Source organism: Zonotrichia albicollis, chromosome 17, assembly GCF_047830755.1.
Source record: "Zonotrichia albicollis isolate bZonAlb1 chromosome 17, bZonAlb1.hap1, whole genome shotgun sequence".
Taxonomy (NCBI): domain Eukaryota; kingdom Metazoa; phylum Chordata; class Aves; order Passeriformes; family Passerellidae; genus Zonotrichia; species Zonotrichia albicollis.
Genome location: NC_133835.1, coordinates 548,018 through 573,664, shown reverse-complemented (window position 1 = coordinate 573,664; position 25,647 = coordinate 548,018). Strand labels below are relative to the sequence as shown.

Genomic DNA, 25,647 nt, shown 5'->3' with positions numbered 1-25,647 from the left:
CCAGTGTCTTTTTGCTGTCTGCAGCTACCTGGTGGGAAAGGATGGAAAAGCTCAGTTCAGATTTCTCATGGAAGGTATCAAGGGGCCCAATGGCAAGCAATGAACACAAACTGGCAAGGAAGAAAATCCATCTTGATATAAGAAAGAAATTTTTACACAGAGGTAGAATGCATGCTGGGCTTGTCGCTCAGAGAGCTTGTAGTGTATCCATCCTTGGAGATATTCAAACCCTGTCTGGAAGAGACTCTGAAAAACCTGATCTAGCTTTCATGTCCTCTGGTACATGGTGCCAGGCTGTTTGCTGAGTTCTGCATGGAGATGAACCGGGAGTTAAGTGGAGCTGCTATAAACATGCCTTTATCTGTTCCTAGCTCTGGATGGAGCAGAGAAAATCAAAGCAGAGGATAACATGGGTGGAAGAGTAATTTTGTATTGCCCCAGATTGGCTGGAATTAGTGGTGGTCTTTGAGGTGGTGAGATACCACAGGGATGATTTGAGCCACTCCCCTCTTTCCTGCAGGGCTCCCCTGTGTTCCTTGGGCAGGCCTTTGCTGTCCCACAGGTGAAGCTGGTTGATGAGCCATACACCAAACCTGCCCTGCAGTTCTTTGACTTCTACAGAGGCAGCAAAGCAGCGGGAGAGCTCATTGCCACTTTTGAGCTGATTGAGCTGGATTACAGTGGCTATTTGGAGGTAACAGGCTTGTAGAAAGCTGCACATGGTTGTGAGCTCTCTGAGGAGAGCTGTGTGGGTGAGGAGCTGGTTGCATGGGGCCCCACCAGAATTCCAAGTTGGAGGCCATATCTGGCTTTCCAATGAGAGGAGGCTGCAAGGACAGCCTGTGAGCCCAGAACTAGAAGGTGGAAGAGAGTGGGCTTGTCATGGCATGGAATAGAAGTGATTTTCATCACCTGCTGTGTCCTGGTTTTACCTGTTCAGCCATCAGTGCCTGAGGATGTGGAGCCCAAGGAGCCAGACTACCTGGAAGACCCTCGTGCGGGACGGTTCATCATCCCTGAGGGCATCCGCCCAGTACTGAAGGAGTTTCGCATAGAGGTGTGCCTCCTTCTGCTGCACTGGCTTTCCCCTTAAGCTGCCAATGGGTGGAGGGCAGGGCTTGGTGAGAGAGTCCAGTTTGATGGTCTAATGTGCCTGTGAGGCCTGAGCAGATGCCAGAAATGGAAGTGCTTGACCTGAGGGGGAAACCATCTGAGTAGTTCAACAGGCGAAGCTGCTGGACAGCTGAGCTGGGAGAGCAGGCTTGTGCCTCTTCTGGGGACTGTGTCCTGTGGGTGGGGGGTGGTAGCATGGGCAGTGCCATGGCTGGCATGTCTCAGACAGCAGCTTCATGTTGTGCTTCAGATCCTCTTCTGGGGCCTGAGGGACCTGAAGAGAGTGAACTTGTTTGAGGTGGATGAGCCTCAGGTGATCATTGAATGTGCTGGCAAGAAGGTGGAGTCAGAGGTTATTGCATCCTACAAAGAGAACCCCAACTTCACTGAGCTGGTCAAATACATGGATGTGGTGAGTGGGAAGGTGAATTCCACCATGGCAGGGTACACCATAGCTACTCTGCATCATCTCACTGCATGGGACAACACGGAGGGAAACTGCTTCCAGGATTTTGCTCTCCCATGACCACATGGTTCAGCTGCAGAACAAAACCTTTGTGAAATAGCTCACCAAGAACTGTCTTAGCCATGGCCTGTCACTGCAAGGCTTTGATTTTTGGGCATAGCTGCAAGGTGCCAGCAAGCTTCTCCTTATGTGATAGGGCTGCCATAGTTTGACAGCTCAACACAGATTGATCACCTTTACTCCTGTGAACCCCATGCATAATTCTTTTGCAGGAGCTCCCAGAGCAGGTGTACCTGCACCCTCCCCTCAGCATCTTTGTGGTGGAAAAGCGTGCGTTTGGGCGCACTGTACTTGTAGGTAGCCATGTTGTGTCCGATGTGATGAAATTCTCTCCCAGAGAGTTGGAGGAGGAACCAGAGGATGTGCCCAAGGGTAAGCTACTTGGAGAGGTTCTCACAGGGACGACAGGCAGGTTTTGCCAGTGGCAAAGATCCCTGGCTCTTCCACTTGCTCTTAGAAAAATGATTTCTTGCAGCAGAATCCTCTCCCTGCAATCACAAGGTCATAGAATCACAGAATAGTTTGGGTTGGAAGGGAGCTTAAAGATCATTTTGTTCCACCTTCTGCCATGATTACGGACACTTTCCACTAGACCAGATTGCTCAAGCCCTGTCCAACCTGGCCTCGAACATTTCCAGGAATGGGGTAGCCACAGCTTCTCTGGGGAACCTGTGCCAGGGCCTCACCACCCTCACAGGGAAGAATTTGCTCAATAAGACCTTCATCTTTAGGGAGCTGGTCCACTAGGACCAAGGATTGAAAAGTTTTCAGTTCTCTCATGTTGTCAGGTCAAAGTCTGTTCATGGGGTAATAGCTTAGCTAAATAGCTCTGTGATAGCAATAGCCAGCACTCCTGATCTGGAAGCATGAAGAAGAAGCCAAAGATTGATCCATCTGTGGCTATTTCTGAGTAGGGAAGGTATATCTCATAATTATGAATTCCTGGGAGTCAGCAAGAAGCATATTGATGATGGTGGTTAATCTCAGTACTGTAGTTGGATTTCCAGCAGTATTTTTTCAGGGTCTGATTTAAAAAGCTCTGAAATCAATCAGATTAGTGTTTTAACAGGGAGGATTTTCCTATGGCTGAAAGTAAGAAGTAGTGGGCAGAAATAAATGCATGGAAACATTAAGTTTTTTATTTTCATTTCAGCTTGCAATGTCTCATCTCACCGTCTTCCATCTCAGACTGTGGTAAACATTGGACTGGCAGCTGGTGACCCGGGTTCCAGCACTCACCCCCCTAGTTTCGTGAAGGTGAGTCATATGTTGGGTCCAACAAATTTTGAAGTTTGTAAAGCCAAACTGTAGATTACAAACAACAACAACAACAAAAGTTCAGAAATTCAGTATTAGGTTTCATCCACCAGGTCTTTTTCTGGACTGAAATTCTCCTCTCTCCTGCCTGCTCATTGGCAGTATAATGTGCTGGGTCTCTGGCACAGGGACATTAAAGAGGTCTGCCCTATGCCTTGAGAATGGCTTCTTTTGTAGCAAAGAACAAAGCTGGAGCCACGGGCAGCTTTGCACCTCCTGTGCTGTGCCTGAATGCTGAGACTTTGCCAGAGGCTCCCAGGGCACTGGAGGAGGGTGCATGAGTGTCCTGGATGGTCATCTCTTCCCTCTGAACCCTGTTATCTTTTCTCTCAAGGCTCCTTTGAAGAAAATTCCTATCAATAAGCTTGTAAAGAAGGAAGATGAATATGAAGAGGAAAAACCAGAACTGGAAGAACTGGATTGGTGGTCCAAGTACTATGCGTCCCTGAAAGAACTGTATAACCAGGTAATATTTTGTGACAGCTGCCAGCAGAAGGGAAAATAGGCTGCACTGGTCTGATGAAGATCTTTTCAACCATATTGAGTGTCACAGGAGCTCTGCTGGCATGGATCTGCAGGAAGATGTGAACTTTAGTGTATCAAGCATATTTAAGGTAGCCAGGTATCAAGCATCTACCAGGTGGGCTGATTTCACTAGGAGGTGGGTATTGAAACATCCCTGAGGCTTGGTGCTCAACTGGTGTGAGAATGAGGCAGCTTCTGTCACAGGACTTCTGAAAATCTGAGGTTGCTGACTTTAACAGGGACTTTCATACTGCTTACTCTGTCCTGGTTATGTACTAGTATGTGTTATGGGAGCAGGTCTGCTCCAAATTTCCTTCCTTGCACTGTTAACTTAAATTCCAATCAAAAGAAGCTAGAAGGAGGATCTGGGGAGAAGAAAAAAGTCATTAAGACACTCGTTGAATGCCATCCTGCAATAATGTTATTGCAGAATGATTTCAGCCATGTCTTACTTACTCTGCTGGCAGGAAAATGTCAGTGTTGTGTGCTTGGAAGGTGAAGCTTTTTCTGTCAGAGATCTAAAGTGACTGTGTGTGTTTCAGGCATGCAGTGATGAGGAAGATGCTGAGAATGATGACCTGAATGATGCAGGTGAGCTCTCTAGCAATACCTCACTCTTTAATGGGGAGGACCAAGATTTTATACCATCCCAGAGGGTACTGGACTTGTGAGAATAGTGTCTGTGCAGATACCCTTGCAACATTCAGCAACAACGACATAAAAGTGAGCAGAGAGGCCGAAGACATTGAAAAGGGCTATCAGGCTATTTCAAGTTGAAAAAACACCAAACTTTCCTGAAAAAAATTTGGAAAAGTCAGAAAAGTCCTGGAAAATAGTGGAGTCTTGTAAAATGGTGTTAAAGCAAGTGTTTTCCTGTGTGAGAAAAATGAAGAAAAATCATCTGCAGGGATCATGGGATTGTCTAGGTGAGACCAGGAAGCAGTGGTAGGATGGAGAGAGGATGATGGACAGGAAAAACTGTCCAGGATCTGGGAATCACACTGTGCTTATGGGGTACTCACATGGGGTGCAGATGAATCAGGTAACGGTAGATACCAGAGGCAATGGACAACAATAACAATCTTTTTATGATCTGAGAATAGGGTTACAGCTGTAGGTTCAGGTTTGCAGAGGTGTAAGCAGTGACTCATATGGTTCTGGCCTGGGAAAGTGCAAAGTATAAAAATGATGCAAATCATCACAATTTAAGGAGAGACTTTGAGGGTACCTGCATCCCATTAGCGCTTGAGGGATCTGGAGCCTTGGGAAATGAGACAAGCACACATCCACTCTGTCCTTGGTTTGGTGGTACCCCTGAGAAAGGTCTAGACATGGTCTCTTTCAGCTGGCTGTGCCAAAAGTGGCAGTGATGCTTCAGTTAGCCACCCAAACCAACAGGCCAGCAAATAAGCTCTCATCCAAAGAGGAGGGTGGACTCTCCTCTGTGCCTTCCCTGACAGCACCTGTAAGGTGGCCCAACCACCTTCCTTCATTTGGTTTCTGCCCAATTCCTGTCTAAATGGTGGCCGTGCAGACAAATAGGCAGGTAGGTCTGTGCTAATTTTTGTCCCGCCACCCATCCAGCCATGCTGTGCTGGGAAACTGGAAATGCTGGAAAGACACCTGTTACAAATAGCAATAGCTCCAGTTGCTGTGACAGAGGCCAAAGCCCTGGGTGAAAGCAGAAACTGTGGCTGCGGTGACTTCATGTAGAGACACTTGATATGATGGGCGAAATCAGAGTGTTTCCTAATCTCTTACCATCATTTCTAGATGGAGGGAATTTAAATGCATCTTTCATTGACATGGAAGCAGAGGATGAGGCAGTGATTGAAACTGAACCTGCTCAACCGAAGAGGAAGCTCATTGCCACCCTTCAGGTGATAATTGGGGTGACCTAGTCACTTTCAGCCCTGGCCCTTTGCCCATGTCTTCCTCACCTTCCTGCAGTGGAAATTATGCTGGGAGGAGGACCTGCAGTGTGTGCTGAGGCCACACCGTTGCTTGCCTTTGATACAGCTAGTAACACCTTGGAGCCAATCTGAGATGTGCATCCACATCTAAGGCTGGCCCTAGGGACATGCAGGAAAATCATTAACATCCTGCCCTGAGTAATACAGAAGTAAGGTAGGACTAAGTGAAATGATTGAAACAGAGAAAGGATGGTCTTTCTGACTCTCCTTCCCTTTGAGATGGCAAGAAAAGGCTCACAATAACTTTCTACTTATTTCAGATCTACAACTCTGAGCTGGAACATGAGTTTGGTAATTTTGAAGACTGGTTGTGTATTTTCCCCCTTCATCGTGGCAAAGCAAATGAAGATGAAGATGGAAATGAGGATGAACACTATGTGGGGAAGTACAAGGTACTGTTTCATTTGGATGACATTTGTGCTGCTTGTGGAAGAAGATCCTTATAATCTGTATTTCAGGGCAAGCCAACACCAGTAAAACCTTGCAGAGTGCATGGGTGTGCAGTTTGGGCTGCAGCACAGCCAGGGTATTGTTAGTGCCTGTTAAAGCAATTGTACTTTGGTCCTACTGTTTTTATCTTATAAATCCATCCAATTTAGATTTTTTAAATTGCTACAAGGAGAAAGTACGAAGCATAAAGGACTCACTCTGGTTGCAGCCTCTGGGTCTATTCAATATGCATATAAGTACTATATAAGTAAGCTTCACTGGTTTTAAGGTTAGGAAAACTTATTTAAAAGAGGTGTCATCCTCCCATCCAGGAGCTCTTGAAGACTCCAAAATATCAACTACAGAAGTTGTAGCTGTCGCTAGAAAACGTTTGGTGACCTCTGTCTTTGGCAATCCAAAGTGCCTAGAGATGCTCATATCTGATATTGGCAGAGGCATGACAGCCTGCAGCCTAAATTGCAAGCAGGGATTGCCTGGGCCATGTGGACATGATTTGACCTTTGGAAAACACTGTCCCCATGGCCATAGGGTGTCTATGGTCTGCATGGGGGAAATGGCTCTGATTTTCTAGTTAGCAGGCGAAGCTGGTGGCTCCAATCCTTTCTGAGATATTCCCATGTATATCCAACTGTTCCTGGAAAAGTGTTTTCTGCAGGGCTCCTTCTATGTCTACCCCAGTGAGGAAACTGTTACAGAGCCCAAGGTCTCCCAGGGCATTCCAAGGAATAGACCCATCAAGGTTCTTGTAAGAGTTTACATTGTTAAGGTAAGCCTCTGGGGGAGGTGACAGTAATGCTTGGCGGTCTCTCCCCTCCCTGTGGACCTTCTGCCTTTCTCTGCTCAGTAAATGTGAGCAGTGGCGCTTGTGAAAAATGTGATGCTGACTTGAAGCCTCTGCCAGTGGAAGGCACCTACCTCCTGTCCATGGAGAGTCTTCCATGCTTTGTAGCTTGAGGATGGGTATTTCTTGGCTCCTCACATCTGCCTTGAGATCATGAGCAAGTAGGTGGGTCCACAGCTGAAGATATTAATGGCTTGTAGAGTGAGGATTTGTGTGGGATCAAGTGCCTGTTTCACTGCTGGGGTGGTTGCTGGAGGGACCTGACCAAGCGGGCTTGGGTGGTTTCAGGCCGGTGCAGTGTTCCTTGTTCAGGCTGCCCTCCACAGCTGTGTATAGCAGTATCTCTTATATATTCCAGGCCACAAATCTCTCTCCAGCAGACCCCAATGGCAAAGCAGACCCCTATGTGGTGGTGACTGTGGGGAAGCAGCAGAAGGACACTAAGGAGCAATACATTCCAAAGCAGCTCAATCCTGTGTTTGGAGAGTATGCAAGAAGGTTTCATCTAGTGGGTTTAATAAGAACAGTGCAAATCTGGGGCTTGAAATGTGGTTCAGCATGTAAGGTCTTCTGTTCCTTTCTGATGGAGAATCTTGTGCTTTTACACAAAGCCCTTGGGCATGTCTCTTTGCCTCCAGCTAACTCAGGAGCCATCATGCTTTGGGTTAGGAGGCGAGTACACCCAAGGATTTGATTTAAAATTGGAAGCCAAGCATTCCCTAACTCCAGACCCTCTATCCGAGCCATACACTCCTGGAAAAGGAATTCCTTTGTTTGAGCATGCACACTGAAAATGTCACATACTGAATTTAGAGAGAATCAAAGTTTATCAGAGGCCTTTAAGTTGTCAAATACAGTTCTTAAATATATAGGATTATCAAAGCAGAGCATGTGTTTAATTTCCATCCTCTGCTAATTGTGCTTTCCCTGTTTGATTCTGTCCAGAGTTGTGGAGCTGACAGTCTCCTTTCCCATGGAATCAGAACTCACTGTGGCAATATTTGATCATGATTTGGTTGGATCTGATGATCTGATTGGGGAGACCAAGATTGACTTGGAGAATCGATTCTACAGCAAGCACAGGGCCAACTGTGGAGTGGCTACACAGTATGACTTGTAGGTACCAATGTGACACATGAGGGCCATAGACATTCTTCTCACCTGCCACATGTGCGTAATAGAGCTCCTCCTGTTGTGTGAGACAGAATATTCATTTGCAGGTGCTCATTTGCAGATTCCCTACAAGTTACATGGATAACTCTACCTCTTTAGACCCCTACCATCTTCCTGTGATAACTCTAATTCTTACTGCAATCTAATATACCTTGCATAAAATAGCAAAAAAACCTTTTAGATTCCTTACACATTGGTGTTCTGTGAGAAAAGTGCTTGCTTGACTCCGACCTCTTTCAGAAAGTACAGCAGTTTCTCTGGCAGCATTTTGTAAGCAGCAACACTCAGGGCATCTGATTTTCTTTGGCCTCCCTCCATATGGATTCTCCAAATCCATATGGAGAGCCAAATTTCTGCAAATTTCTCTTCTCCTACCCTGCTATTGAAAAATTAGCTGTGGGAATGGAGCTGAGTACCCAGCACAACTAAAAGTTCTTTCTCAGATAGGAACTGCATCTAGAATTGCTCCTGCTCCTAGCATTGCTTCTGCTGCTCAGAAGCTAATAGTTCTGTGGGGTGCAAGTCCAGCTTTTTTTCTGTCAGGAAAGAATTTGTTTAGCTTTTCATTCATTAAGACTTTTTGTAACCTCTTTAAGCCCAGTGAAAATCTGAGCAGGGTTCTAGTGATATAGCCTGTGCTTTGGGAAGGAAGGTTGTTTCACAGCCTAGCAAGGAAACTTAAGTTAAACAATTTCCTGATGTTTTCTTTTTCCATGCAGAAATGGCTACAACATGTGGCGAGATGCTTTTAAACCCACACAAATCTTGGATAGTTTATGCAAGAAAAATTCAGTCCCTGCTGCAGAGTACAGATGGGAGGAGATCAAAGTGGACAATAAAATATTCAAGGTCCCTCCAGAGGCTTTTCCTGAAGGTACATAGGGCTTGTTACACTGGTCCCTTAAGCAGCTGCCTGTGCTCAGCAATGCACGTGCTGCTGGGTGGTCTGCGAGCCCACAATCCTCTCTTCCCTGAGGTGTCCAGGCTGGCTTCCCCCTAGGTGCCCTGCATGGCCCAGGTTTTTGGGTTACTGTGAGGTGCATCCTTGGTCCAGTGCCCTCGTTTCAGTGGACATTGTTGCACTGGGAGAAGATGTGATCCAGGCCATTAGATAACTAAGTGGCTTCCGCGTCAGTGGGTGGAACAAAGTAAAGCTACTTTCACAGCAGTGCTGGTCATGGAGGTTTGCTGTATGCCAACTTATTCTGGTGGCTGGCACTATCACAAAGCTGTACCTTAATCTGCTTATGATCACTATCAGCAAGATAATGAAGTCCTCTTTGGGGTTATGTGTGTTTTGCAGTTTTTTGGGTTGTGGATATTTTTTTTTTTTGGTTGGTTGGGTTTTTTTGTGGTGATATTTTTTGTTTGTTTTTTCTTTAATGTTTTTTTGTTTGTTTGTAGGTGTTATTTTGTTTTGTTTTGGGCGTGTTTTGGGGTTGGAGGGAGGGGAAAGGGAGTACTTTTTCAGTCTTCTTCCCTGTTTCTAGCTGGCTTTGTCCAGGAATGCTCTGTGCTTCCAGTGGCTTCAGGCGCCTTGAGTGATTCCACATTGCCTCTCTCTACTGTTGATCTCCACCTTGTGGGCAGCTTCTGCTTCTCATTTGCTGTTTTCTTTCCCTCTACCTGGCATTACAAGGGAGGGACCAGGGCCAGGGCCACAGATGTCCAAGAACACACCAACCTTTCACAGTGTCTACCAGCAGTGATGGAGATCTTCCCTCACCAAAGGCTAGACCTGCTGCTGCCAACACCTGTGCAATTGAGTCCAACCTTGATGAAAGACTAGAGCAGATGTGGCCCACATGTGGATGGCTGAGTACTGCAAGGCAATGCTATGTAGCCTGTAGGAAGGATGATCCCTGGCCTTACCTGCTTAGAGTGAGGACACATACATGTATGGACAACTTAACTTTCTCCTTGTTTCACTGAAACTGTTCCTCAGTTTTCTGGTGGTTCCTATGACTTATGCAAAGAATGGAAAAGAAATCCTACTCAGGAGAGGGCAAGGAGCCTCCAGAAGCCACTCCTCCTTTTTTTCAGGTCACTGGATAGCTGGGGAGGGAGAAACAAGGTGCTCTCCTGGTGTTCCCTGACAGCTGGTTCTTGTTCCAACACAGCTGCAACTGGTGTCCTGTGAACCTCTGCTGTACATGAACACTGCTTGAAATGGTTTAGGTCTCAGACTGCTATCCAAGGGGCAGTGGTGCTCCATAAACCCAGGAGTGAGGGGGTCATTACGCCCTCATCTGTTGGGTCTGGTTTATCTCCCACCAGCAAGATTTGGTCTTGAAGTGCCATTTGGCTTTGCTGTGCCAAAGGAGTCAACTACTAATTGTGTTCATTAATGGAGAGCACAGCTGCATGTCTTCAGACTGGCATGTAATGCTTTCCAGTAGCACTTCTCTGGCAAAAAATCATCCATGGATCTGTTGGCACTACCACAGAGATGTGGGGACTTAAACTGCCCCAGAGGATCACGTCCTCCTCAATGTTCCTTGGATCTTTTTCCCAGGGCCAGAGTAAATTAGTTTTTGCCCTTTCCATTGCATTTCTCTTAGCTTGTTTTTTTCCTGCTTGCCATTTCTGTCATCACTGCATCATACCGAACTCACTCCCTTCATCTTTGTCCTCCTGCTTCTCCCCATTTGTTTTTCTGGAGAGATGTTTTTTTGCCCAGTCCATCATCTCCTGTTGCTTGTGCTAGTGACTGATGTCCTGACATGACTCTTGCTGACCAGAAGCCCTAATTTTCTCCCTGGCTGTGTCCTGCTGCAGAGGCTTCTGTAAGGAACAAGAGAGGAGTGGCAGATGAGAACTTGTCACTGGATGTTGAACATAAGGCTCTGTATGTCCTGCAGCACTGGGAAGAGATGCCGGGATATGGGTACAAGCTAGTACCAGAGCATGTGGAAATCCGGTCTTTGTACAACCCGGAGAACCCCGGGCTTGTGCAGGTGAGATGTGTTTCCGTGCTAAACCTCAACATGGTTTCAGGGAAGGGCCTTCTGGACAACTGGTTTCTAGTCAGCTGTCCAGTCGCCTGTGAATCTTACATATTGTCCCCTTCCTAGGTGGGTGACTGGAGTTATGTCTGTGGATGGCTGGTCCAGCTACGAAGTGAGGACATTGGCCATGGTTGTCCTTTGCTTACACCTACCCTCTGACCTCTCATGATGCTTCTGAATACCTTTTTCTCAAGGAAATTCTGTCCATTGATGTGTTCACAGTGTTGGTGACCCAGAGTTCTTCCTGTCTCCACAGGTCATTTAGCACTGGCTCTGATGAGGATACTGTGTGGGTGGCAATAGATGTGCTCTGCTTTTGAGCCTTGCCACCATGCACCCCCATGGCTGATGGTACCCTTGCCTATACCTGCCTCCTCTGCATTGTCCCTTATCACTGCTGTTTTGCAATAACTTTGTTATCTGCCCTTGGCTTCTCCATCCTTAGTTTTGTGCAATGCAGCCATCTGAACTCACCATTTTAATGTCCTGCACTGAAATCTCCTGTTCTCTTGGGTACTGGAGGTTTGGACAAAGCAGAGTCTGGCAGTCATGCTGGCTTTCTTTGGCATTGGAAATGCATGAGTCAGATCTATCACTTAGTTTTGTTGGTTTTGCTTAAGCATTGCATTACCATATGCTCCTTATTAAGACAGAGGGACATGTTTACCTCTGAAATGGATTCAGTGTAGGTCAAGTGGTTTTTCTTGGAGCAGAAATAAGCAATCTTTCATAGCCTTAATTTTTTTCCCTGTGTAAAATTGAATCTCATGTCACTCTCAAGTGCTGGGAATGGAGAGAACCAAGCAGGGGCTTTCTGATGAGAACTTTCCTTGCAGGATCAAGCCTTTGCTTCTTGAAGAGCTGGCGAGTGGTCTGTCTCTTGAAGTGTCTTTGCTCTCTTCTCTCGTCAGGGCTCCTTGCACATGTGGATCGACATGTTTCCAAATGATGTCCCTGCACCACCGCCCGTCAACATCAAACCACGACTGCCTGTCAGGTAGCACCTGTGGGGGTAGGCCTGGGGCTGGTGGGCTGCAAGGAGGGTCAATGTCCCTTGCCATGGCTGGTGGGATGTGCCACAGGGCACTGGCTGAGGGTCAGTGCTAGTGTGGCATGTAGACCTCTTTCCTCCAATTCTGACCACAGGATGCTCTCTCGAGGGTATCATATTGGGCCCTAAAAGCTTCAGCTACACAAAGGTTTGGGGAAGGGCAGGTCAATGTCTCTATGGCTGGACATAAAGGTAATAGAAACCCAGGCCAGAGCTACTCATCAAACTCTGTTCTGGCTAGTGGACAGATGTCCTTAGGAGTCTGGAGAAATGGAGTTGAAGGACGAAATCTGCTGCTTTCAAGGATCTAATGGTACTTTTCAGATGGAGGATCCAGGTTATTCTCTGACGTTCACCTGAAAGGACAAGAGATAATAAACATAAATTTCAGCAAGGGAAACTCTAGCTGACTATAGGGAAAATGTTTTCCCAGTGAGAGTGAAGCTACCCTGGAATAGGGACAGATTGACTCAGATATGCTGGGATGTCCATCCTTGGTGATATTAAAAACTGATGCAGACAAGGTCCTGCACAATTGACCTACTATGAAGCTAGAGCAAGAGCTTGGAGCAGAGACTGCAGAGATCCCTTCTTGCCTAAGCTTTTCTGTACTCCTATGGCTTAGCAGAGCAGGGTGGATTTCCCATGCAACAGGGATTTGGTTTGCAAAAGCTACCCGTATTGACTGTGGGTATTTGTCTTGTAGGGTTGTAGTGTCCAGAAAGGGTTTTATGCCTGGCAGTGAGATTGCAGAGTTGTGCTTGGCGGGAGGAACCACACTGCTGGGAATTTTCAAGTCCTGTGGCTCTGGCATTGTGCTCAGGGCTTGATCTGCCCTCCTATGCACCAGGGACAAGGACATGAATCTCACCTCTGTGTCCTTCCCACAGCTATGAGCTACGTGTGATTATCTGGAACACGGATAATGTGATCCTTGATGATGTCAACCCAGTAACAGGAGAGCCTTCCAGCGACATCTATGTGAAAAGGTCTGGTGGGAATGATTAGGAGGCCAGAGCTTGGCTGCCCTGCTCCCTGCCCTGGCCCACATGCTCACTTGCCTCCTCTGAACCTCTGGTGTGAGATGCCTACTCCAGTTCTCTTCATGGGCTGCTCTAGCCCCAGAGATGTTGTCCAGGTGTTGCTCTGGTTTGACCCTTTCCTGCTACTCCGTGGTGTTCAGTGCTTCCATCCTCCTGCTCTGCCTCTCAGGCTGGCTGACAAGGGCAGAGGATAACTGAGTTTCTCCTGCAGCTGGATAAAAGGTCTTGACCATGACAAGCAGGAGACAGATGTTCACTTTAACTCCTTGACTGGGGAAGGCAATTTCAACTGGAGGTTCATCTTCCGCTTCAATTATCTCCCAACTGAGAAGGAGATCACCTACAAGAAAAAGGACTCTGTCTTCTCCATGGAGGAATCAGAGTTTCGGGAACCAGCTGTTCTGGTCCTCCAGGTCTGGGATTATGACAGGATTTCAGCTAATGACTTTCTAGGTATGGTGTTACCTGCTGGAAGTGGGGTGACCTGTCCCTTACCTTGCTGGAGCATTTCCCTGGGGTTCAGCTCTCTGAGAAGGGACCCTAGGACCATCAGATCAAACTCTTTAGCTCAGCAGTCATCTGGGCTGGTTTTTCACACCTGAGCTACAGACAAAGCCTGGAGATAGGCACCTCCCCTACACAGACATGCAGTGCTTATATGCTTGTCCCAGGGCCCAGGGCTTGTCACATCACAGGACTCCCAGGTTCTGCTTCCTCACAACCTTTCCAATAAACGTGCTTGTTTTCTGTGCTCTTAGATATGCAGATCTCAAAGTCAGGGCTTAAGAACACTTTTCCCAGGACCTTATGTTGTGGGAACAGGGACAACCAGTGTAAGATTAGACAACCTTTGTGAGACTATTGTCACTTGAGTTGCTGGGACCTCAGAGCTCCCTGGATGCCCCTGAAACTTCCCAGTAATAAAACCTCCTGAGCCGGGCATGCAGCAAGGCCCAGTGCCAAAACAGAGCTAGTGGTGATTCCCCACATATTATGCTAGCAAGTACTGCTGATTGTCTCCCACTTCTGCTGTCATCCCCAAGATTATAGCACTCTGTTCAGTTGTTCCTCCCTTCTTCAAATGTTAACCTCCCTACTAAAAAGCAGCGCCTTTCCCCAACTATCTCCTGGGCATGTTTGAACTCTCCTTATACTTCACCTTTCATAGTGTATTTAAGAGGCTTTACTGCTAGAGGCACTTCCAGTGGTTCAACCATGAAGAATTGAGGCACTGAAGAAAGAATTTACAATTCCAATGATTTCTGGCATGTATAATCTCAGGACCTTCTACACAGTAAGAGGCTTCTACAGGGTTTACTGCAATCTCCTGCCCCAGCTGTAGGTCAGGTTGCTTAGGACATTTTCTGGGTGGGTTTTGATTATCTCCAAGGATGGATTGCTAGCATGCTTCTGGAGCCCTTTCCCTGGCTGCACCTTTTTCACAATTCTCAGGTTTTTTTTAATTCCAGCATTTTGTGTCTGTTGCCTTAGGTGCTTTCATTATCCATTTCTGAGAGGAATCTAGCTCCATCTGCTCTGTAGCTTCCTCTAGGCTGTGAGGGATGCAGTAAGATCACCCTCTTGACCTCTCTTCTCTGAACTGAACATATATGTGTCTCTCACCCCTCTTGCTGTGGCACCTACTACATACTTGACTATCTCAGCCAATAAAAACTATTTAGTTGACACCTTTCTTGTATTAGGGGTCCAAAACTGGGCACAGTATCCAGATGCCGTCTCACTTGGAAATGAGCAGGGAACACTCACATCCCTTGTCTGCTTTTACTAGTACAGACCAGGATGTGGTAAGATTGTTTTGTTGCAAGGGCTCAGTGCCAGAGTGGGACAGGAACTCATTCTGAGCAGGACAGAGGCACAAGACCAAACAGGGAGATAAACTGAGGCTGTTGCAGATCTATGATAAACTTGAAACTCTTAAAGCACTTATAATTTTAAATTGTTATCATTTTATAAGTTTAATTGACATTTCCAGGAATTAGAGAGGAAGATCATCTTAGACATGTGAGGAGAGCAGGGTGGGACATAATAAAAGGGTGAAAATAACTCACCATATGAACACACCAAACAGCCCTTATCAAAAATGAGATGAGACCTAGGGCTTCTGCCTCCCAGTCTCTAACTCCTAAGCTAGTAATTTCTTATGCATAATTTCAGGTTCTTTATCTGTAATGTGCAGGGTGCTGCTAGATAATTGCAGCAGCTGGAACCTGCTTGTGGCAGTTGGGAGCATGGCAGAGACAGCCAAATGTTGTGTGGGGCTAACCTCAAGGTTTTACCATATGGTCTCCTCTTCCCTGTGCCTGCAGGCTCCATCGAGTTGAAGTTGCATGACATGGTGTGGGCAGCCAAGAGCTCTGAGCATTGCACCATCAAAATGGCCAAGGAGAATGCAACACCTCGATTCTCCATTTTCCGATATAAGCGCATGAGGGGCTGGTGGCCCTTCATCAAACTCAGAGATCAAGAAGATGACGAGAGACAGGAAAGAGAGTACAAGAAGAAGAAGAAAACGAAGTGGAGCAGCTCAGTCAGACCAGAGGACTTGGAATTCACAGACCCCAGTGGGAACAAGTATTTCCTGACGGTAAGGTGGGGAGCTGGAAACGGTGAGCACAGCCAGTGTTTTTCCTCTGCCTTGATATGGCAGCCTGTCCTACACACACACAATCTACAAGGGAAGCAGTGACCCAGCTTTTGCAGGATCCTGAAGACTTCTTCCATCTGCTGCTGATCCAGCACTTTGTCTACCACTGAGAAACCAGGTGCTGTGGCATGCAGAGGTGTCTGACTTCGTGTATTCCTCTGAGCTTTCCATAGAGCTCAACTCCATGAGGGGAGCTGTATTGGTTTAGAAATTTAGTATTCCCACTAAAACACCTCAGACCATGTTCTCCTCACTCACTCCTACTCCAAAGCAAGAGGCATATGGCTCCCCGTCAGCCAGTCAGGACAGCAGCAGAAGCTTGTCCTGGGGTCTCTGCCTACCCAAGACAAGCAGGTGCCGACTGACCAGGGGCAGACTTGCTCCTGGTACCTCTGCTGCTGAACCACTGTGTGTCTCCAAGGGTGAATTTTGCTCAGTGCCACTGTGGGAGGGTAGAGACAAATCAGGTAGTTGAGGAGTTCATTAAAATACAGTTCCTTGTCTGCAAAACAGTTTCTTACCAGGCCACAGTTTCCACTGGCTGTGAAGTAAGACTCTAGCCAACGGAGAAAAAAGCTCTGAGCCATCTGTAAGTGGAACTGGGAGAAAAATACCTAGTTGTGGCAGGATGCGTGGTAATCGGGCTGGTTTGTGAAGCAACACATTCAACTGTGGCTCAGACATATTGTCCCTCCAGGGTAAGGTGGAAGCAGAGTTCCAGCTGCTGACTGTGGAGGAGGCTGACAAAAGTCCTGTTGGCTTGGGCCGAAAAGGGCCTGAACCCCTGGAGAAGCCCAAGTGAGTATATGTATTATCACCTTTAGGTTGAACAGACAGTGTCACATTCTGAGCAGCTGTTTGTATGGAAACCAGGAGTATTGGCTTGTCTGGAAGCCAAGAGCAATCTGTGATGTCCTGGGCATTGGGGTCTGCAGGACTAGGACTGCCAGAGTTTCCCAGAGTTCAAGTGAGTCCACAGGACTTGAGGCTGCAGCACGTGACCCAGGATTGGTCTAAGGATGATACTCAAGGCCATAACATTGCTTGTATAATGGTCAGATCTGTCTATGTGAAGGTGACATAAACAGGGCAGGAGACTTGCTCTCCTTTTAATGCCTTTATTAAAAAGTGACCAGCTCAGGATTGGGCAGCTTGGCGGGGCTGCAGTCTCCCGTCGTCTCTCCCAGGGCGTCTCAGAGGTGGAGGATAAGCACAGCTTTGTCCACTAGGGGTAGAGCTGGGGATCAGGTCCTCGTGGGAGCCTTTAGGGCGTGGTGATCCCATCCGATGTTACTTTCCCCGGCGCCCATCTCCCTCAGTCTCGGTGCTGGGGACGACTCCCATATTCAGGGCGACAGGGACTCCGAAGGTGTTCCACATCTCTGCAGACTCAGCACTCGGCTCCTCACGTCCAGACATCACTCCAATCTCTCAACTCTTATTTGGCTCGTTGTTTTTGGGGTTTTCCCAGTACGTTTGGAGCCATAGTGCCCCACAGCATGCTGGTCCTGGAGTCACTTTGCATAATTCCCCCCCCCCCCCCCCCCCAGGTCTCTTCTCCTCACTGTCCGGGAAGGTCCCCACCCGTTACTGTCTTGGAGAAGGGCTGTTACCTCGCCCCAGCCAGGGCTTTTACCGATACAAAAACAACCATTAACAACAACGACCCATAATTACCATAATACAGGCAGCAGCCCAGCAGTAGTGGTAACTTTTTTCTCACAGAAAAAAATCAACTGAATTTTTGTTCATAACAAAGGGATCCCTTATGTACAAAGGTGAAGTACAGCTCTGGGGACACTGGGGCACTGTTCCAAAGAGTCCCATCCTTTTGTATCCAGTATTTCCACAGGCAGTGTGTTTACTGTAGCCCCTGGGCTGATCCTGCCTGGAAGCAGCAGGAAGAGCTAGTGATTCATGAGGGTAGCAGGACACCAAAGCAGAAGGGCCAACGAGATGTTCTGTGGATTGAGCATATGCTTATATATTCTTCTCTTCCTGTTCTAGTCGGCCCAAAACAACTTTCAACTGGTTTGTGAATCCCATGAAGACCTTTGCATTTTTTATCTGGAAGCGGTACAAGAGATACATAATTGTGCTGTTCGTTGTCACTGTTCTGACAATCTTCCTGGTTCTTTTGGTCTACACCATGCCTGGATACATCAGCGAGAAGATCATTAATGGATAAATGCTCTTCAGCAGAGAACTATCCAAGGATGGGTGATTGTGGCAGGAGTCAAGATAAGATCAGAAAGCTTGATGAAAATCTGCAGGTGCAGAGACAGCCTAGAGAGACAGAGACCTGCAGAAGTGAGCTTTGTTTTCCTTGTGAATAAAAACTCCTTAGCTACTCTCTCCGATGCTTGCGTTTTTTAGCTGCTTTCTGGAGCTGAGGGACAACCTGTTTATTTGTGTGGTACAGGCTGATCCTGGTTCAGCAGTCCTCACTACTGCCCCTTTGCCCTTCCTCCTGAGTAGTAAAGCAGCAAGGACTACACTGGGACAACATGGGGTCATGAGTGTGCATCTGTGTTTGGTGTTGGGCTGACGTAAACTAAATGAGAAAATAAATTCATAAATTGTTCTTGGCATGGTTTGTGGTGCACCAGGTTTCCTGTTATCTGCACAGACAAGCCCTGCCATGATCTGATCCCAGTGGAGGTATTTCAACCAGGGTTTTGAGAGGATAGATTCCTTCTGAGTAGTGCAGGTGATGCTTAGTGGGACCACAACTTTTCCACAGAATTTATCTGACTATTCAGTTTTATAGCAAAGGTGCTTGCGTCATGGCCATTTGAATGGGGCAGGAACAGAGTACGCTTTGTGGAGAAAACTGTCTGGGCAGAGCCAGGTAGGTAGATGTGAAGCAGGTGAGGACTCTGGCTGGACATGAACCCAGAAGTCAATGTGTGGCAGACATGGTGTTCCCCCAGTGAGTCTAGAGTTCAGCCATGGAGTGAGGACCCCAGAATGGCAAAGAGGGAGGCCTCTCTCCCTCCAGGGGACCTTTGGCCTGCAAGGTGGGGGTGAAACAGGCTGCAAAGGGCTCAGGTCATGCAACACCTGCTTGGGGCTACAGCAAAGCCCTGGGCTGTGACAGTGCTGCATCGCTCCCTGTTTTTCTGCAGGGCCTATTTATTTAGTGGGATGTTGCCTTCATAAATAATGCCTGGTCCTCTCTGGTAGTGCCCAGCGAGCCCCAGCAACGATTCTTCCATGCAAACAAACTCAGTGCGCTCCAGCACATCCAGTGCACACCTCCAGAGAGCCCTCTTGGCTCTTTCAGCCATGCTCAACCACATTTCCCACCACACCACCTGTTGAAACGCTGGCATTGGTCTCCTTCTCGTAGCAGATAAACCGGGTGGATTTTGGTGTCTTTTTTCTTGTTGGTTCTGCTTTCCCCGAGATCTGGGCCGGCGCAGTGGCTCCCACGGCTCCCGCAGCTCCTGGCCGACGGTCTCCTGTCGACTGTCGGATCTCGGACCAAAACGAAGGAGAACAGTTCAGGATAAAATACCGAAAAGCCGCTGGAGGATTCCTGCCGCAGTCTCGCCAGGCCAGGGAAAGGGGGAAAAGGAAACTTGTTGCTTAAGCTAACAAAAAACTCAAGCTAGCTAAACAACAAAGTACCACCTAATCTGCCTGGCACCCAGCAACACTCCGGAGTGAGGCTTTGAACAAAGCCCTCGGCTCCCAAGGCTCCCACACCCCGCCCACTGACTCACCTTAAAGTTACAGCAAACTTTTCTGGGCATAAAGCCAAGACACGCAGGCTTCCTGAAAGTACTTCGTTTTATAATTGCTGCTGTGTGCCTGGGATCTGCAGGTGTGTGTCCGTGTGTACAAAGTGAAAGGAGGGTGAGGCGGTGTCTGTTCAGGGTTTGAGTTTGCGAGCCAAGAGGTTCTGTCCTGCCTTTGCTGCTGGCAGCAGAGTGACCTCAGGCCTCTGCCCCAGACCCTCCAAGCCCAAATGTGACCATGATTCATACCAGCAATTCCCCTTCCTGGTCAGCACCATGGCTGCCCTGATCTCAGTGTGCAGCCGGTGCAGGAGGACTTCAGGTCACCCACCACCTCTGCTTTCATCAGCTGCGTGGACCACTGCAAGGCTACTGACAACAGCATGGAAAAGAAGAGCAGGGGTGGAATGCTACAGGGATGCAGCCTAAAGGCACGTGACAGGTTATGGTGGCCAGGGGTGTCAGAGACTGCAGATGGGTCTAAGGCCTGACATATTTGGTCAGCAATTATGCATGCCGACAAAATAATGTAGAAGAAGAACTTATTGTTAGTTGGTAGGACTAACCTTCAGAAATGCAGCCATGTATTGGTCACCTGGTGGGAATTATCTTGTGAAAGGGAAACAATACAACAAAACTGTTGTTGGCATGGAAGTGTGATCATGGGCTGTTGTGATCTCATCTCATGCATTGACCCCATGTGAGATGATGTTGAAACTGGCCATTCCTGAGGAGGAGATACAGGGTGTGGTCGCGGGGTGGAGAGAGAGGACAACATGATACACCATGTTGATCCAGGGGACATCCTGAAGGTGTGCTGCCCTACTGCCTCTCCCGCTCAGGAGCCATGCTCTATCTCCTTCTCCTGCTTGGCGGCTTCTCCAACATCCAGGGGTCAGTATGTATTTATTGCTAACACAACAAATAAAATTGACTTGCTTTGCTATTCTAACTGTGTTGTGAGCTTTTTGTGCATGGGAATCTTCCCGAACCCATAACACCAGGTGACAGGCACCTGTCGGCTGAGGACAAGAGCAAGGGGAGAGATGTTTGTACAGGAAACCTGTGCCTAGTACTGGTCCCACACTATGGGTTGAAGAGAGGACAGCTCTCCCACGCCCAGGCAAGGTGGCAGACTGAGGGCTGAGGCAGGGTCTTCCACAGCACACATCTTTGACAAATGTGTGAATGCTGCCAGGAGCAGCCCCAGGGTGTTCAGGATGGATATCTGGACAGCTGGATCCTCTGGGTGCATTGAGGAACCAGCCTCATCCCAGCAGATCTCAGCAGTTTGGGAAGCATGGCTGCATTAAAGGGTGCCAAGCACATGATGCACAGCAGCTGCATCCTAATGCTGGCAGCTCTTGGAGCACCTTGGAGCTGCATATCTCCCACCTTCTGGTAACATACTTCTCATTCAAACCTCCATGCTATGTCCTTCTGCTTCCTGGCCATGTCCTCTTCCCCTGCTGCTGCTCTCCACCCTGTCCACAGTCCCTGCCCTTTCCAGTTCCCAGACTGATGGTGTGTTTGTTGCTCGCATCTTACCATGGTGGAGGACCAGACTGCACTGTGTTGTCTGACAGTGGATGTTGCTGTTGTCCACATGTGATGAAAGGTGTTAGATGACCAGCCTGATTGTTGTTGTGCCTGAAAGTCATGGACCCCATCTGCATATCTGACTGAGCACAGTGGAACAGTCCGGCCCACACTGGTTCCTCCAGGAGCCAGATCCATGTTCTGGCCATGCTTGGGATGTATCACCCCTTCTTCCTCAGAGGAGTAGTTTGGTAGGTGGCCAGAGGCGAGGATCAACTCAGCTCCCACATCTGCCAGTATTTATCCCCTTTAGTTTTGACCTGAATTGGTGTTGGCCCTAGCAGTTTCTCTTTTCAGCAGTGCTGTGATTCCTTGGCATTGACATCTCCCTGCTAATTGCTGAGAATGCTATCCCTGTATTGTTTATAATTCCAGGTTTTTAGCAGGTCACAGAGTGAAATTTTGGATACGGAGAAGAGTGCAGTGTCTACAGTGGCCCGGCTTCTCTGGGCTGCAGGAGACATCTTTCTTCCTGAGGACACTGCAAAGGCAGAGCCCTTTCCTTAGGGACACCTTGCTTGATCTTGAGATTATGGTGACCAGCACTGCTGGCTCCATGCACAGACCCTGCCCTGGGAAACTGAGACCCCAAATGGTGCACCTGCACATGCCTGGGGCTTAGTGCAAAGAATCAGCTGCCTCCTTAAGGATGCTTGAGCAGAAGGAGGCATCTTCTGGATCCCTCTCTCAAACTGCCCAGAGATGACCTGCTACCTCAGCACCTCCTCTGCACATGAAACCTCCCAGTCTCTCATTTTTGTTCTTCACACCGTTGCCAGGGGCTCTGGGATCAGGTCAGTGGAATTAGTTTTGGTTTGTGTCTGATGAAGAAGTTCTCTCCTTTGATTCCTCCAGAATCAACTGCTGCTCTGCAGGGTTCACGGTCTTTGTAAGTGTGGTAAGGATTGAGCACACTGGAGCTTGGGAAAGCAAACAAGTGGAGCCAGCACCACAGAGGCTGTGCTGTCCCTAATTCCTCCCACCCATGTTTTATTCTCTCTGTGATCCAGAAAATGTGCTTCATGACAGCCCAGGGCACAGTCCCTGCCCAGCCCCCCAGTAGTGGTGCAGAGGCCCTTTGAGCCTGCAACCAGTAAATACAGACCCTTTGCGTTTTCCAGTGCTGTTCTAGTTTGAGTTTCTAGATCCTTCATCTTTGTGCCAAACTTCCTTGCAAAGCAAAGTGTTGACCTCCCCTTGGATAAAATAATCACTGTTCAGCTTGCACTGCTTTTTCACTGGCAGTACTTTTCTAATTGCTGAGCACATTTCACAGTGCTTTGTCCCCTCTGAGCCAAAATTACATCCAGGTGTGCAAGTCCTGGTCAGGTGCTGGATGTACAAGGCTGTTGAGAGCTCTGCATTGCTGGAGAGCAGCTTCACTCCAGGCAGATTTTCCCACCCAGAGGAATTTCTTAATCAATAAATTCCTGATTTGGCCTTGGGAACCTGACTGGGCTGCATGGAGAGGCTGTGCCAGAATGCCAGAGTGGCAGGCACTAACGAAGAAAGGACAGCAGTTCTGACCTTACTGTATCACCCACAGTTCTCCCCCACAGCGTGGTACAACACTGCCTCTTCACAGTTGCTGCACTTGCAAAAAGCACTGGAGAGGCTACTGAGTCCAGTAGCATCATCTTCGCCCGTTTGTGCTCAGTGGAGTGGGTGCTTGCAAGAGTACAAAAGATTAAGTTATAGGAACTATAGGCCAGCAGGGAAAGTGTGGGGTCTCTGGTAGCCATCCTGTGGGGAGAAGAGCTGGCATTTCATGGCATCTTCATGCCTGGGAGAACCAACATCTGGGTTTCCAGTTGCAGTGGCAATGGCTTGTTTGTGCTTCCCCCTTTAATATGGGGTGATGGTTTCTGGGCTTTTAGAAGGGACAGGCTATTAGAAGGAACAGCAGGCTTCAGCCACCTAGGATCATGCAGATTCTTGTTGCTGTTATGTAAGAAATGACATCAGAAGGCTGGTTTGCACAGCATCTCGCTTTACTTCAAATTCTCTCTTTTTATACACTGTTCCAATACAGATAGACCAGATTGGTCAATTATCAATACATTTCACCTGATTGGCTAATTAACAAAATGCCTTTCTTATAAACAATCTTTGGAAAAAACAGGAAAACCGAGAGTAGGAGAACAACACCTGCCAGTTGTTTACAATAAGAAGTTATCATTGTTTATCTCTAACTCCCTAAAGTCTCACAAGCCAATTCTGGGAAAACTTATTTGTCGCAGACAACGTTTATTAAAAATCCTTTCCTTAGGATTTTTCTTCCTGAGAAGCTGAGAGGCCTCAGGAACAAAATGTAAACATTGGTTATCTGCTGCTGTGGAATGCAACAGGTGCATCTGTGATTGGTCTCATAGAGTTGTTTCTAGTTAATGGCCAATCACAGTCAGCTGGCTTGGACTCTCTCTCTGAGACAGAAGCTTTTGTTACCATTCTTTGCTATTCTATTTTTAGCTAGCCTTCTGATGAAACCTTCTCTTCTTTTAGTATAGTTTTAATGTAATATATTTTAATGTAATATAATGTAATAAAAAAACTAAATCAAGCCTTCTGAAACATGGAGTCAGATCCTTGTCTCTTCCCTCATCCAAGAACCCCTGCGAACATGGTCACACTTATCTAGTTTTCTCACTCTCTGACCAGGCTGTCACATCCACAGATTCTCCCACTCTGTTCTGTCTCCCATCTCTGTTGACTGGACCCCATGGACAGCAGTTTTGCTGTCTGGGACGTGTTCTGGGGGTCAAATCTGAGCACAGATCTGAGTCAGCCACCATGGTGAGCAGGGATGTCCATTAGGGCTCTGTTCTCCAGGAGCTGCAGAAAATGTTTTCTATGGAGAAATGGAGCTAGTGCTGACACATAGCAACTGAGGCAGGCACTGTGAGAACATGAGGGATTTTCTAGTAGAGAGGGGATACCTCCACAAACCAGCTGTGTTCTCTTCTGACCCTGGGATGAAGGCTGCTATGAAGCTCTGCTCTTTGCTCTTGCCTTGGGCCACAGAAGCCAAGTCCTGTGTCACTGAGCACTTAATGGATTCCCTGAAAAATGGAAAACCCTTTTCCCTCTGACCTTAGGTTACATGAGAGCTTTTTGATAGAGAACAGATGTTCTTCCTGGCAATGATTTAATGCCCTTGAAATTGCAGAACCCCAGGACTGCTAGGGTGGGAGCTGAATGGTGCCTGCATGGGCTCAGCAGGGCAGAGAGGTTGTGGGGCTCTTCTGCCCCACCCTCTCTTCAGGCATGGGGAAGAGGGCTCACTGCTAGCATTGTGGACTTGGTAGGTGAATGTACACCACTTAGGATGGGGAAGCTGATGTTTGACTCATGGCCAGGGTGATGATGCTTTGCTGCTAGTTCACAGGTCAGTTTACAGACCCTACATGTGTTGCATGCAGAGAGAAGTTTCTTGTACGGCACACGCTTCCAGCCAACCCTGTCTGGCCTGAAGTAAATGGTGGCAGTGGCAACAGCAGAACACAGCAATAACATCATTGAACACTTAGAAAAGGAAATTAATATTGGGCTATTTCAGTTCCCTCAGAGTGGATGAGCATCCAAGGGATATCCTAGGAAGCTGGGCAGAGAGGGTGGGTAAGAAGGCGTACTGTGGTGCCACTGGTGTTTGTGACACATCACTGCAGGTGGCTCATGGGCTGCTGTTACAGAGGTACACAAAGGTGGTGCTGGCCCTGTGCCCTGGGCTGCTTGTCCTGTGGCATTGTTTCTGAGTCCTCACAGATGGCATTGCTGCTGTTGGGTTCCCTCCCTCCTCCACACCCCTACTGCTCACTGCACCACCCCTACCAACAGCTCTGCATGGTTCAACACCCACTACAAGGCAGCCATAGGGCCTCTGCTGACAGGTGCACACCACGAGCTCTCCTCAGATGTAGTTCAGTGGTGGCTGATAAGTGAGGCAATGGGCAGGAGCTTGTTGGTCTTCCCAGGCTCCCTGAATCTGTTCACAGTGGGGCAGGGCCAAGACTCCTCTTCATACCCTGCCCCCTGGGCTGTTTTACACCCTTTTCCTAACATCCCATCTGTTTTTGCTGCCCTTTCCCAGGTCTCTGCTAGGAGAAATGGGGCTCTGTCTTCCTTTGGGCTACTGTTGGAGGTGCTAATGCAGCATGTCACTGTGCTTGCTCCCCTAGACCCTGCAGGGTCCCAAGTGATATCCATCTCCAGGCCGTAATTCAGCAGCTCTTCAATGTCTTCTGGGCCCTGACAGTTGATGCGTGGGACCCTTCTCACTTCAGGACTTGTGCAGTGGTGGGAAACTCTGGGCAGCTGAAAGAGTCCAGTCATGGGATGCTAAATGATGCTCATGACTGGGTGCTGAGGTGGGTGACCTAAAGGGACTTGCTCTCTCCCTATCTTCTGAGAACCCTAGCATGCCCCAGTCCCTGTCCATGCTGTTGAAATCTGCCAACACAAACCCTGTGAAGGAGGTGGCTGGCTGACCCTGCTTTCCGAAGCCCTGCATGCTGGGACACACAGGCCTTGTGTCACCCATACCCACTCTTTGCTGGCTAGGGTGGCCTGCTGTCCCTGCCTGGTGGGACCAAGCGCCTGGGAAGGTGCACCTTTGTTTTGGGA

At 48.0% G+C, this 25,647-nt stretch overlaps 1 protein-coding gene across 2 annotated transcripts in view; it reads left to right on the top strand.

The window, feature by feature from the left end:
- LOC102067221 (fer-1-like protein 4) overlaps positions 1-18,042 on the top strand; it is a 58,008-nt gene extending 39,966 nt beyond the window's left edge. For both annotated transcript variants that reach the window (XM_074553878.1, XM_074553880.1), the window contains 20 exons: positions 521-694; positions 941-1,057; positions 1,364-1,525; positions 1,852-2,011; positions 2,793-2,896; positions 3,291-3,422; positions 4,024-4,072; positions 5,255-5,361; positions 5,715-5,846; positions 6,560-6,670; positions 7,104-7,231; positions 7,691-7,861; positions 8,638-8,792; positions 10,697-10,875; positions 11,838-11,923; positions 12,868-12,966; positions 13,232-13,473; positions 15,348-15,625; positions 16,383-16,483; positions 17,693-18,042. In XM_074553878.1, the coding sequence (XP_074409979.1) occupies positions 521-694; positions 941-1,057; positions 1,364-1,525; positions 1,852-2,011; positions 2,793-2,896; positions 3,291-3,422; positions 4,024-4,072; positions 5,255-5,361; positions 5,715-5,846; positions 6,560-6,670; positions 7,104-7,231; positions 7,691-7,861; positions 8,638-8,792; positions 10,697-10,875; positions 11,838-11,923; positions 12,868-12,966; positions 13,232-13,473; positions 15,348-15,625; positions 16,383-16,483; positions 17,693-17,873 (2,868 nt within the window). In that variant the 3' untranslated portion in view covers positions 17,874-18,042. The remainder of the gene's footprint in view (positions 1-520; positions 695-940; positions 1,058-1,363; positions 1,526-1,851; positions 2,012-2,792; positions 2,897-3,290; positions 3,423-4,023; positions 4,073-5,254; positions 5,362-5,714; positions 5,847-6,559; positions 6,671-7,103; positions 7,232-7,690; positions 7,862-8,637; positions 8,793-10,696; positions 10,876-11,837; positions 11,924-12,867; positions 12,967-13,231; positions 13,474-15,347; positions 15,626-16,382; positions 16,484-17,692) is intronic.
- Positions 18,043-25,647: the final 7,605 nt, after the last annotated feature.